This window comes from Bison bison, unplaced genomic scaffold (assembly GCF_000754665.1).
Source record: "Bison bison bison isolate TAMUID 2011002044 unplaced genomic scaffold, Bison_UMD1.0 scf7180017864080, whole genome shotgun sequence".
Classification (NCBI taxonomy): domain Eukaryota; kingdom Metazoa; phylum Chordata; class Mammalia; order Artiodactyla; family Bovidae; genus Bison; species Bison bison.
The window spans coordinates 5034501-5046326 of record NW_011494652.1 but is presented as its reverse complement, the minus strand read 5'-3'; the positions used below and the strand labels follow the sequence as shown (position 1 = coordinate 5046326).

Below are 11826 nucleotides of genomic sequence, written 5' to 3'. Positions count from 1 at the left end.
CCCCTCGGCCTCAAGCCCCGCCCCTGCTCCCAAAGCCCTCCAGACCTTTCACTCTTTAATAACCCTACCTTGGTACCCCTGTCCTTCCCAGCACCACTTGCTCTGCCCTCCTCCTGTAACCCTGTCCCCTAAGCTGGCGTCTCCTTGCAGCTTTGGGCCGGCCAGGCCTTCACCATAGCCTTGGCCTCCTGCCACGTCCTTCCTGTAAACCTGTCCCGGAAACTCCAGGCCCCGCCCCTCCTCCCAAACTTTTCCAGGGACTGGAGCTGAGGACCCCCTTCTCCTAGGCACGCACTGAGAAGGCCCTGCTCTAGGAAAGCCCTGTTTCACCCCCATCTACCCTGGCTCCTTTATGCCTTCACCACCCCTGGGCCCAGAGTCCTACCTGAAGGGACCGTCAGGCAGAAATCTGGGCTGGAATCTGGCTCTGCGAACAACCCCCTTCCCATTCCCAGTGAGCTGGACTACCACGAGGCAGCCTCGGTGAACAGCCGCTGCCAGGCCATCTGTGACCAGTGGGACAACCTGGGCACACTGACCCAGAAGAGGCGGGATGCACTGGAGGTGAAGCTGGGGACCTGGAGGTGAAGGCTGGACGCTGGAGGAGGGTGAGGGGCCTGCTGGGCGGGCTGCTAACTGGCCATCCCTGTGGCCCCCAGCGGATGGAGAAGCTCCTGGAGACCATCGATCAGCTACAGCTGGAGTTTGCCCGGCGGGCAGCGCCCTTCAACAACTGGCTGGACGGCGCCGTGGAGGACCTGCAGGACGTGTGGCTGGTGCACTCGGTGGAGGAGACCCAGGTGGGTGCGGGGGCTCCAGGTGTGCCAGGGTTGGATGGGATGACAAGGAAGTGGCCTGTCTTCTGTCGGCCACCCCTTTGGGCTCCTGGGGAATGGGGGGCCAGAGGAGAAGCCCAGCTCTAGAGTGCCAGGAGTCAGGAGGCCTGGGTTCTCTGGCCAGTGCTGCCCTGGCCCCCGGTGAATGGCCCAGAGCCCCTGGCCATCCTTTGTTGCCTGCGGGAGGTAGGGGCGCTGATTGATGCTTCCTGCCTGTCGTCCCCAGAGCTTGGTGACAGCACACGACCAGTTCAAGGCAACACTGCCCGAGGCCGACCGAGAGAGGGGTGCCATCCTGGGCATCCAGGGTGAGATCCAGAAGATCTGCCAAACGTACGGACTGCGGCCCAGCTCCACCAACCCCTACATCGCCCTCACCCCGCAGGACATCAACACCAAGTGGGACACGGTCAGTGCCGCCAGTGGCCTTTCCCCGCCTCCCTCCTGCTCAGACACCTTCTAAACCACCCTGAGAATCTCAGGTGTCTGAGACACAGAGGATCAAGTCCGCCTCCAGATCTGTGGTCTGCCACAGACTGTACGTGGCATTGGACAGGTCCCCTTGCCTGACTTGGCCCTCTCTGTAAAATGGCCGTAACAGCATTTTCCTGTTGGGCCTGATTGAAGCAGAATTAGATCTGGTGTGGGGGCCAGATTGTTGTACAGAACAATCTAAGTTTGTTAAGAGTGTCGGCATGGGCCCTCATTTACAGCCAGGAAATGAGCAGAGAGAGGCTGAGTGACCTGCTCAGAGCTTGCCCCCTCCGCAGAGCCCCAGGCTCAAAGTAAGGAGCCCTGTGAGGGGCTGGAGCCCTCCCCTCACTCCTGAGCTGCCCCTGACACCACCACCCTCCCTCCAGGTCCGAAAGCTGGTACCCAGCCGTGACCAGATGCTGCAGGAGGAGCTGACGCGGCAGCAGGTGAACGAGAGGCTCCGGCGGCAGTTTGCAGCCCAGGCCAACGCCATCGGGCCCTGGATCCAGGGGAAGGTGGAGGTAAGGCTTGGATCAGGGAGCCAACCTGGGAGACGGGGGCCGGGGGCCACCAGGGGCTGGAAGCCTTCATCCTGCCCGGTTCCCCTGTAGGAAGTGGGGCGCCTAGCCGCGGGGATGGCCGGCTCTCTGGAGGAGCAGATGGCGGGCCTGCGGCAGCAGGAGCAGAATATCATCAACTACAAGAGCAACATCGACCGGCTGGAGGGAGACCACCAGCTGCTGCAGGAGAGTCTGGTTTTTGACAACAAGCACACGGTCTACAGCATGGAGGTGGGACCACGCCGCTTAGGACCGAGGGGAAGGCGGTGCTGTGGGCAAGCCTGGGGCGGCCATGGCTGGTTGATCAATACGTAATAAATCATCAAACTTTATGGCAGGAAGGGCCGCTGGATGTCACTCAGTGGAACCTCCCGATGGGGTCCAGCAAGGGGGAGGACTTGCCCGGGGTCAGACGGTGAATTGGGGGTGGAGCCAGAGCTCGTGGCCAGGCACTGGCCGCCCACTGACCCGGCCTGTCTCCTGCTTTCATAGCACATCCGCGTGGGCTGGGAGCAGCTGCTCACCTCCATCGCACGCACCATCAACGAGGTGGAGAACCAGGTCCTGACCCGAGACGCCAAGGGCCTGAGTCAGGAGCAGCTCAACGAGTTCCGGGCATCTTTCAACCACTTTGACCGGGTCAGCAGGGGCCTCGCCCTGTGGGGTGGTGGACTTGGGGGCTGGCTGGGAGGCGGAGATCGGGGCCAGAGCCTGACATCTGCTCCCCAACTACAGAAGCGGAATGGCATGATGGAGCCTGATGACTTCCGGGCCTGCCTCATCTCCATGGGCTATGACCTGGTAAGTGTCCTCCAGCCCTGTCCAGGGGTTCCCTCCATGGCCCTTCCTACATATTGATCACCCACTGTGTCCCTCCCACCTTCACATCTTCATTTCCTCCTCATCCACCTCCTGGGGCTGGGGAGAATTATCCCATTTCCTAGGGGGGCACCTAACAAAAGTTCAAAGAGGTAAATTAATTTGGAGCTGGTTCTGTGTGACTCCAGAGCCTGAGCTTGCAACATGTCCACCTCAGAGAGAGAGCACTACAGGGGTGTAGGGAAGAGGTCAGGACCAGCAGGAGCAGGGCATCGCCATGGGCAGGAAGCAGAGTTCAGCCCAGTGGAAAGGACTTCCCAGAGCCAGAGCTAAGGCTGCAGTGGACCGTCCACGGAAAAAGGGGGCTGCCTTGTCACAGGGGTCGTCAAGCCAGGGGGACACCAGGAACCCTCCTGGCTTAAGCACCGCCCGGGCACGGTGCCCGGCCTTTAACCCTGCAGGGAGAGGTGGAGTTCGCTCGCATCATGACCATGGTGGACCCCAACGCAGCTGGGGTTGTGACCTTCCAAGCCTTCATCGACTTTATGACCCGAGAGACAGCCGAGACGGACACGGCTGAGCAGGTTGTGGCCTCGTTCAAGATCCTGGCGGGAGACAAGGTGAGTCCCTGGCGGGGGTCGGGGGAGCTGGTGGGTGGACGGTGGGGACTGGGACCTGGGGGCCCTCAAACCCTCTTCTCCCCCAGAACTACATCACTGCCGAGGAGCTGCGGCGGGAACTCCCGGCAGAGCAGGCTGAGTACTGCATCCGCCGCATGGCGCCCTACAAGGGGGCTGGGGCTCCAGCTGGAGCCCTGGACTACGTGGCCTTCTCCAGTGCCCTCTACGGGGAGAGTGACCTCTGACCTTGACCCCAGAGCTTCCCTACTCAAGTCCGGAGAGAGGGTGCTCCCTCTGGCTGATCCCACCCATCCCTTGGAGCCATGGCCACAGAGCCGAGTGTTTCTCAATAAAGATCCATCGTGGGCCCCTCTCCATCTCCGATTGATTCCTAAGGCAGAAGCTTGGGCCCTCAGGTTTTTGAGCAGGATCAGCTGCCCCACGTTGACCCTCCAGGGGTTCCCCAGCACCCCTCCTGGCCCTCAGGGTCTGAGCATTCACACCACGCTGGGGTCCAGGACACCTCTTTATTGTGTTAGAAAAGGTCGGTGACAAGTTTCTCTAGATGTAGAAGGCAACGTGGTCCCCCAGTCCAGGGGATCCAGAAAATTTACAGCTTCAGAGGAAAACTGGGGTGGGAAGACAGAGCCTGCTGAGGACAGAGCTGGCTTTAAGACCAGAGTATTTTCTTCCCACCTGCTCCTTGCCCAAGCCTAGGGTTCTTGCCCCAGCTTCGGCTGCCAAGACATCATCCTTCACCCCAGTCCTCCTAGCTACCGCCATTCAACAAAGGTGCTGTTGGGGAACTTCAGGGTGGGAGTGGGGGGAGGGCCTGTGTCCCTGTGGCCTTTGCTCACCCTGGGGTCCCCGGTGCCCGTCCCTTGGCCAGCTGTGCCTCCTGGGGAGGGGCCGTTCTGGTCCGCACCAGATCCTGCACTGGTGCGCCTCAGTTTATCACCGCTGAGCTGGCCATGATGTTCACGCCACAGGCCCCGGAGCCACGGTGCAAGTAGTAGTAACCCTGGGGGGGAGAGGGGCGTTGGTGAGGGCGCCAGGGCAGGACGGGGGCTGGAGGGCTAGGGGCCAAGCAGCCAAGACTCACCTCCTCACCCCAGTCAGTGCCCCAGCTGTTCTTGATGGCCCAGAAGGGAATGGCAGAGCCTGGGGGCAGGGCAGTGCGGAGCGCAGGGAGAGTCAGGGCCCCCCGAGTCTCCAGCCAGGGCCCCAGGCACTAGGCACTCTTCACTGTCTGCTGTGGGCCTACTGGGCAACAGGTACTAGGGAAAGAGCAGAAAGCAAGACAGGCCCACCTACCACGCTCCCAGAAACCGGGAGCAGCTCTGGGGCTTGGGGAAGACGCCCACCCATCCACAACTGCTCACACCTCCCACCCCCTTGGCTCTCCCATTCACAGAGAGGATGGGTGATCCTGCCTGGCCCACAGCTGGAGACAGGGGGTAGGACAAGGTTCCTGAGATGCTGTGGCCCGGGCTGGATGGGCAGAGGGGCAAGCAGAACTCACGGTTGCCATAGCCCACGAGCAGCACGGCATGGTCGATGAGCCAAGGGCTGCAGAGGGGGCGCAGGGGGTGGGAGATCCCGTGGCGGTAGAACTGAGGGGGGAGAGTAAGAGCAGGGGGGCCAACGTGCTGCAATTACTGCAGCCCGAGCGCCTAGAGCCCATGCTCCGCAACAAGAGAAGCCACTGCAACGGGAAGTCCGTGTGCTACAACTAGAGAAGTCTACACAGCAACGAAGACCCAGCACAGCCAAAAATAAATAAATAAAATCATTAAAAAAAAAAAAATCAGGGGCCAGCTCCAAGAAGTAGGGGAAGAGTCAGTCAGAGCCGGAGCAACAAGGCTGGAGCCCTACCTGCATGCCAAAGGCGTTGATGGCAATGGAGACGGGGCCGTTCTTGGCCAGCCAGGCCGCCAGCTCTGAGACGGGGGAGGGCCAGCGTCAGGGGGCATCCAGGCCCCAGCCTCCCGACCCAGGCCTCTCCTCACCCCCCGGCCTTCCTTACTTTGCTCATTCTTGCTCAGCTCCACTGAGTCGTTGATGTAGACCTTGGCCTTCTCTGCAGAGAAGCTGCAGGTCTGCAAGCGGCCTCGGTAGCTGTAGTCATCCTCCGTCTCCAGCCCTCCTGGGATTGTGGGGAGGGGGGCCGGCAGATCAGAAGTTAGAGGAAAGCTGGGCTCTACTCTCTGTACTTGTCTGCTCCTGGCCAGGGGCTGTGCTGAGCCCCTCGTACACAAGGCCTCATGTTCTCCATCTACCCCAGGCCACAGGCCATCCTCTCTGAAAGGGGCCTCTTTCTCGAGATGGCTCAGCTGAGGCCCACAGGAATGGGGCAGCCTCCAGTGAGACGTGTGGCAGAGAGGGAACCCAGCTCCAAACTTCTGAGTCCTGACTCCCCTCAGTGTTCCTAGGACTCCTGATCTTGGCTTTCTTGTCCTGCCCTGACCATCTGCTCCCAGTCTGGCCCAGACCCCTGCCAGGCTCCCTCCCCAGTCTTTGTAGGCCACCTCAATCCCTCAGCCCTCCTCTTCCCACCACTGCAGCCCACTGCTCAACAGAACTGCCAGGTTAGGTCAACACCTCCCCTCAAGGGGGCGCTGTTCTGCTCTTCAGTTTAGCAGCACTAGAAATACAGGCCTCCAAGCAGTGAAAATAGCAAGACCCCTGCTATGCACCAGGAACGTGACATACCTTCCCCTCACTTGACCCTCAAGACAATCCTACCAAGTGAGTCCGAGGAAGCCCATTTCACAGGTGAGATAAGTGAGGCTCTGAAAGAGCTGACCTGCCCAAGGTCTTCAGCCAGTTAGGGGTCAGCATTAAGACTTGAACCCAGGTCACAGGACTGCCATGCTCGTCTCCCTCCCTCACAAAGTGACTTCCGGGGGAAGGAGCTGTGCTCCTGCCCTGCTCCTGAAGCCCCGTGAATGCATACCCAGAGTCCGTATGGCGGAGTAGGCGTTAGAGGGCAAGCCGCCCAGGCAGGCCTTGTCAGTCTTGTCACAGTCCAAGAGCTCTAGGAGACAGAAGACTGGTCCCAAGGAGCCCTCCGGAGAGGCCAGGCTGGGGACGGGAGAGGGGGCACAGCGGGATGCTCACCCTGCTCAGACAGGGAGAGCAGGGTCCCCCGTTTGAGGAACCACTGGCCCTCCACGTTGCCTGTGACTGAGAAGGCCCAGCAGGAGCCGCACATACCCTGCAAGAGACAGGCAGGTCAGGGCTGGGTCCCTCTCAAAGGCCAGTGCAGCCCGCTCATCCCACCCTCGCCTCTTCGGGGTCCAACCTGGTCCTTGACATTGGTGACAGCCCCCTTATTCCTCCAGTCCCACTGAGGCGGAGGAACGTCGGTGACAGGCTGGGCCGGGCGCATGTTCCTGCCAGGCGCATCTTTCAGGAGGGGATTCAGGTAGATGGTGCGAAACTCCTCCTCTGTGGACAGAGGTGGGTGGGGGTGGGAAAAGAGTATTCGAAGCCAGTCCTACCCAGGGGCCTTGGGAGCAGGCCCTGTCTCTTCCAGGCACCGTGAGGGCTCTGGCCACCACCCCTACCTGTCAGGTCACTGAACTTGGTGACCCCATACCGAGCTGTGCCACGGTCCAGGGCCTGGATCTTCTGCGCTCGCACCATATTATTGGCAAAGACAGACATGCGCCAACTGGCTTCTGAGGACCAACAAGCAGAAGTGAGGCTTGGACCCCAGGCAGATCATAGAGGAGAGGTGCTTGGGGATAAGAGGCAGAGGTTTCCGTGGGGAACAGTGGACCCTGCATCATGTCTGAAGTTTATTTCAAGAAGGGCAAGGGACGTCCCTGTGGTCTAGTGGCTAAGATGCCACGCTCCCAAGGAGGAGGCCTGAATTCAATCCCTGGTCAGGGAACTAAATCCCGTATTCCACACTTTAAAGATCCTGCATGCTGCAACTAAGACCTGGTGCAGCCAGGTCTTTACTATTTATAATAATAGTTAAATTATTATATTTAAATACTATAATATTTAATTTTATTTATAAAATAAGTAGTTAAATATTTATAATACTTAATACTATAAACATGTTTATTATCGATATATTATGTTAATAATATAGTATTATATTTTATTATTTACATAATATTTATTTATTATTAAATAAATAAAAAAATTTTTTTTTAAAGAGAAAAGGGCAGAACCCTGGAGTGGGTGTTAGGAGCAGATCTGCAAGTGATAAAAGTGAGGCCAAAATGGGGCGATGACTCCCCAGGTATGAAAAGTGAAACTGCTCAGTCGAGTCCGACTCTTTGTGACCCCACAGACTGTAGCCCACCAGGCTCCTCTGTCCATGGGATTTTCCAGGCAGTAGTACTGCAGTGGATTGCCATTTCCTTCTCCAGGGGATCTTCCCAACCCAGGGCTCAGGGCTCCAAAGACAGAAGGTCATGGGAAAAGGCCACCAAGCCAAGGGTCTGCCAGCAGAGAAAATATGGCCTTTGCCCCATCCCACTCTACCCAGAATGATGGAGATCTATGGTTTCTGACTAGGAAAATCAGATGGGAGAAGCGCCAGCTCCCTGAGGTGACTGCCAAGTCCTTGGAGGCTAAACAAGAACATGGGGGAACTTAGGGGTCCCTCTGCCCTTTCCCTACTCCAACACTAAGGTGCCAAGTTGGAGGGGAGGTCCTGATCTGATCAGGACACATCCAGCCAAGGCTAGGTCCCCACCTTCCTGCGAATCATATGTCCGGTTATAGGTGGTGACAAAGTCCTTGAAGATCGAAGCCATCTTCACAGAAAAGTCCTGGAAAGACAGAGAGAGGGAGTCTTTACAAGCAGTCCTTCTCAGACAGACGTGGGAGCCCCAGGCCAGGGTGGAGGGAAGAGAGTGAACCAAACGTGCAGCCAGTTCCCCAGACAGACAAGGCTCCTCACCTGGGGGAGGGGATCCTTGTTCAGCAGCGGAAGGAATGAACTGAAAGTCTCATTTCTGTCATCTGGAGAGAGTTGGAAGAGAGGAGAAGCAGGACTGAACCCTGAGTGAAGTCTGATCTGAACCATCCCAGCACCCCGGGGCCCTCCCAGCACCTGTAGTCTTGGTGTCGACTGGGCCACAGTCCCGCCTCAGTAGCATGTGTTTTCCTAGCTCGTCTAGGACTTCGAAGCTGCAGAGCTGCAGGAAAAGGAAGGAGGATGCCAGTCAGGGGGCTGCGAGGAGAGCAAGGCAAGATGGAGGAGGGTCCTCAGATGAGGACAATCTCTAAGGCAATCTCGCCCACAGTGGAAAGCGAGGCACCGTCCAGGAGCGAGAATCCAGACCCCCTCCCTTTATCCTTCCAGGCCTGGGTAGTGACAGGGTGGGGTAGATGCGGCCTCAGATCCCGCCCCCTTGACTTGACAGATCTCCCAACTACAGCCAGACTCAATCTGGGGGCAAGGGAATGGCAGGAACCCCATCACTCACCAGGGTCTTCTTGGACACCGGGAGCTGGCACACCGTGGGGTCGTTGCAGGGCGGCTCCACCAGGGTCGCCTTCAGCGAGTACAGGGACCCCCGGCCCGCCTGGACGGAAGGGCGAGTGAGTGACGGCACGGCCACCCTCTTATCTGTCCAGCCTTCATGGGGCCCGCAGCCCCACCGTGCCCTCTTCCCCTTTCCCCATTACTAGAAGTCCAACGTCCCCGCCCCAAGTCAGGCCCAAAGTTCCCAACCCTCGGACTAGAGCCCCGCTCACTGCGGACCCAGGAGCCCCGCCCCGAGCGCATCCTCACCCGGCGGACGCGACCGCGCACGGCCCCCAGCGCGGCCCTCGTCCCGGCAGCCCGGCCGCGGTTGTACATCTCCAAGGCGAAGCGGGCGGGCTCCCGCAGCTCCGGGGACGCCAGTTCCCAGGCCTGCGCGCCGGCCGCCGGGGGCTTGCTGGAGGCCGGAGCGGCGGCCGGGAGCAGCCCCAGCAGCAACAGCAGCTGCAGCCAGGGTGCCATGGTGAGGGCGAAGCTGGCGGCCCGGACTCACGCACGGACGGACGCGCGGACCAACCGACGGGGCGTAGCAGCCCGCGGCTGGGGGGCCCTAGTCCTCCCCAAGCTCCGGCGGGGCGCCGGCCAATGGGCGCCGGCCGGGGGCGCCTGCGCGCTCGCTTATTTACGCCAGGCACGTGGGTGCGCTGGCTGTGCAAGACTGGCGGGCTGGACCCAGTTTCGACCGTAGGCAGTCTTGCAAAACCAGCGTCATCTGGGGAGACGTGGCCCGATCCCCGACCTTGAAATGATCTTCTTAGGTCTGGGAACTGCTGTTTGAGGAGAGGAAACAATACTGGCCAGAGAATTAAAACAACTACCACTTATTGCATACCTACTATTATGTTGCAGGTTATATGCCCTCTCCCTTTAATCTTTGTAGCAATCCTGTGAAGTAATAAATGTTATTATCCCCATCTAGTAATTGAGGAAATATAGGTTTAGAGAAACTAAGTGGCTTGTCAAACATCTGCTAAGTAAAAGGGCTGGACTTGAACACAGGGAGTGGACTTCAGAGCTTGAGCTCACAGCTCCATCACCTCTTTGAGGCCCCTCTTATCAGCAGAATGGCAGCTAATATTCCCTGGACTGGCAGTGTCACAGGCTGTTGCGCAGATCAAACACAAACATGTCAACAGTGCACAGGGTTGGGACCCTTCTTTCATTCCTTCAAGCATTCACTGCTGTGTTCCAGGGCGTAGCAACAGGAAGCATGAGCAGATACTCTGGGCATAATACTGCCTGCTAGCAGCTCACAGTCTAGTGGAGAGACAGATGAGAAAAAGGAATTTTCCTCCAAGGTGTTACCAACTGTGGGAGGGGAAACAGAAGAGAGTTTTTGGCAACCCACTCCAATTTTCTTGTCTGGGAAATCCCATGGACAGAGGAACCTGGAGGGCTACAGTCTATGGGGTTGCAAAGAGTGGGACATGACTGAGCGACTAACACTTTCACTTCCAAGGCCCTTCAAGCTCCAGTCAGGCCTTAGACCTTATCCTGTGCTGTGCACTTGACGCTCCAGTGACACTCTATTTGCAGAAATTCAAGCTCTTGCACACCCTGGAACCTTCACACTGCTCAAACTCCTAGACACTTTGCTGCTCTCAGGGAGGCTTTCCTGACCCACGCCCATTGCCCCTGACTAAGCTCAATGGCACTGTCTCTGTACTCCTAGACTCCTAGCCCCGTGAACTTCCTCCTTCTGAAAGATCTAAAGCCAAATGAATTAAAAACAGGAATTTCTTAGGCCCAGCAGAAGCAGTGAGACTTTTCTTAGATCTGAGTTTCCAGAGATTGGTGTCATAGTTCACCCTCATGCGAAACAGTCATCTTCCCCAAAGTCTGTTTCTTGGTCACTGGAGACACCTGACAAGTGTCTAGAGGAAAGGGTGGCTCATCTCATCAGAATAAGGGAAGACAGCATACTTATAATTCATGGAAGGAAAGGAGGAATTTTTTTTAAGCCACATGTATGGCATCTCAGGCAATTCTCACAACAGCCTTCAAGAGAGAAACTGTATGATTACACATGAGGAAAGTGAACCAGGGATGTGTCAACATTCATAAAAAGTGAGTGTTAGTTACTCAGTCGTGTCTGACTCTTTACGACCCCATGGACATAGCCTGCCAGGCTCCGCTGTCCCTGGAATTTTCCAGGCAAGTAAACACTGGAGTGGGTTGCCATTTCCTTCTCCAGGGGATTTTCCCGACCCAGGGATCAAACCTGGGCCTCCTGAAGCTGAGCTGAAAAGAGGGAGACAGCAGAGGAGACTGGGAAGAAATGGACACTGCGTGAGGAGGAAGATGAAGAAAGAGTGATGTCAAGAAAGTAGAGGAAGAGAGTGGGTTTCAAGAAAGAGGAAGTGGCTGGTTGCGTTGAATGCCATGGAGAGGACAAGATGAGGGGATTGGGCAACAGGTAGGTCACTGGGGACCTCATTAAGAGTGCTTGACTGGGGACTTTCCTGACTGTCCAGTGGTTAAGAACCTGTGTGCCAATGCAGGGGACACAGGTTCGATCCCTGGTCCAGGAAGATTCCACATGCAAAGGAGCAACTAAGTCTGGCACCACAACTCCTGAAGTCTGTGTGTCCTGGAGCCCGGGCTCCACAGCAAGAGATGTCAGTGCGATGAGAAGCCCAAGAACCGCAGCTGGAGAGTAGCCCCTGCTCACTACAACTAGAGAAAGTCACGCACAGCAACAAAGACCCAACACAGCCAAAAATGAAATAAACAACTAAATTTAAAACAAAATTTTTTTTTAAAGAGTGTCGGGTTGAGACTTCCCTAGTAGTCCAGTGATTGAGACTCTGAGCTTCCACTCAGAGGCCCGGATTCAATCTCTGTTAGGGGAACTAGGATCCTATAAGCCATATTGTGCAGCAAAAAAAAAAAAAGAAAGAAAGAAAGAAGAAGCAGAGGAGATAATATGAGAAATATGGGCATGAATGGAGACAAAGATTTCAATAATTTTTGCCATGGAGGAGAGTAGAGAAATACAGTACTGG

At 57.1% G+C, this 11826-nt stretch overlaps 2 protein-coding genes across 2 annotated transcripts in view; one reads left to right on the top strand and one right to left on the bottom strand.

Moving 5' to 3' along the window:
* The window catches only part of LOC104986993 (alpha-actinin-3), a 7304-nt gene extending 3622 nt beyond the window's left edge, over positions 1-3682 (top strand). Inside the window, exons 9-17 of the mRNA XM_010837747.1 lie at positions 452-564; positions 660-800; positions 1063-1245; positions 1697-1831; positions 1922-2101; positions 2363-2509; positions 2606-2671; positions 3151-3309; positions 3396-3682. Of these exons, the coding sequence (XP_010836049.1) occupies positions 452-564; positions 660-800; positions 1063-1245; positions 1697-1831; positions 1922-2101; positions 2363-2509; positions 2606-2671; positions 3151-3309; positions 3396-3554 (1283 nt within the window). The 3' untranslated portion in view covers positions 3555-3682. The remainder of the gene's footprint in view (positions 1-451; positions 565-659; positions 801-1062; positions 1246-1696; positions 1832-1921; positions 2102-2362; positions 2510-2605; positions 2672-3150; positions 3310-3395) is intronic.
* Positions 3683-3822: 140 nt separating this feature from the next.
* Positions 3823-9420, bottom strand: CTSF (cathepsin F). The gene is made up of 14 exons (XM_010837744.1): positions 9071-9420; positions 8763-8861; positions 8387-8471; positions 8234-8295; positions 8027-8102; positions 6879-6992; positions 6614-6759; positions 6430-6526; positions 6266-6346; positions 5336-5455; positions 5185-5249; positions 4832-4922; positions 4412-4470; positions 3823-4330 (listed from the first exon to the last, which is right to left on the bottom strand). The coding sequence occupies exons 1-14, from the start codon at positions 9281-9283 to the stop codon at positions 4256-4258; spliced, it is 1383 nt and encodes a 460-aa protein (XP_010836046.1). The 5' UTR covers positions 9284-9420; the 3' UTR covers positions 3823-4255.
* Between the last annotated feature and the right edge of the window lie 2406 nt (positions 9421-11826).

Bases quoted from the DNA above. Each gene is read 5' to 3' on its own strand.
- CTSF (XM_010837744.1), bottom strand. From the start codon at position 9,283: ATGGCACCCTGGCTGCAGCTGCTGTTGCTGCTGGGGCTGCTCCCGGCC. The intron at 8,472-8,762 runs GTGAGTGATGGG...CTTTTCCTGCAG, and splicing joins CGGTGTCCAAGAAGACCCTG to CTCTGCAGCTTCGAAGTCCT. The intron at 8,103-8,233 runs GTGAGGAGCCTT...CTGTCTTTCCAG, and splicing joins ACAAGGATCCCCTCCCCCAG to GACTTTTCTGTGAAGATGGC.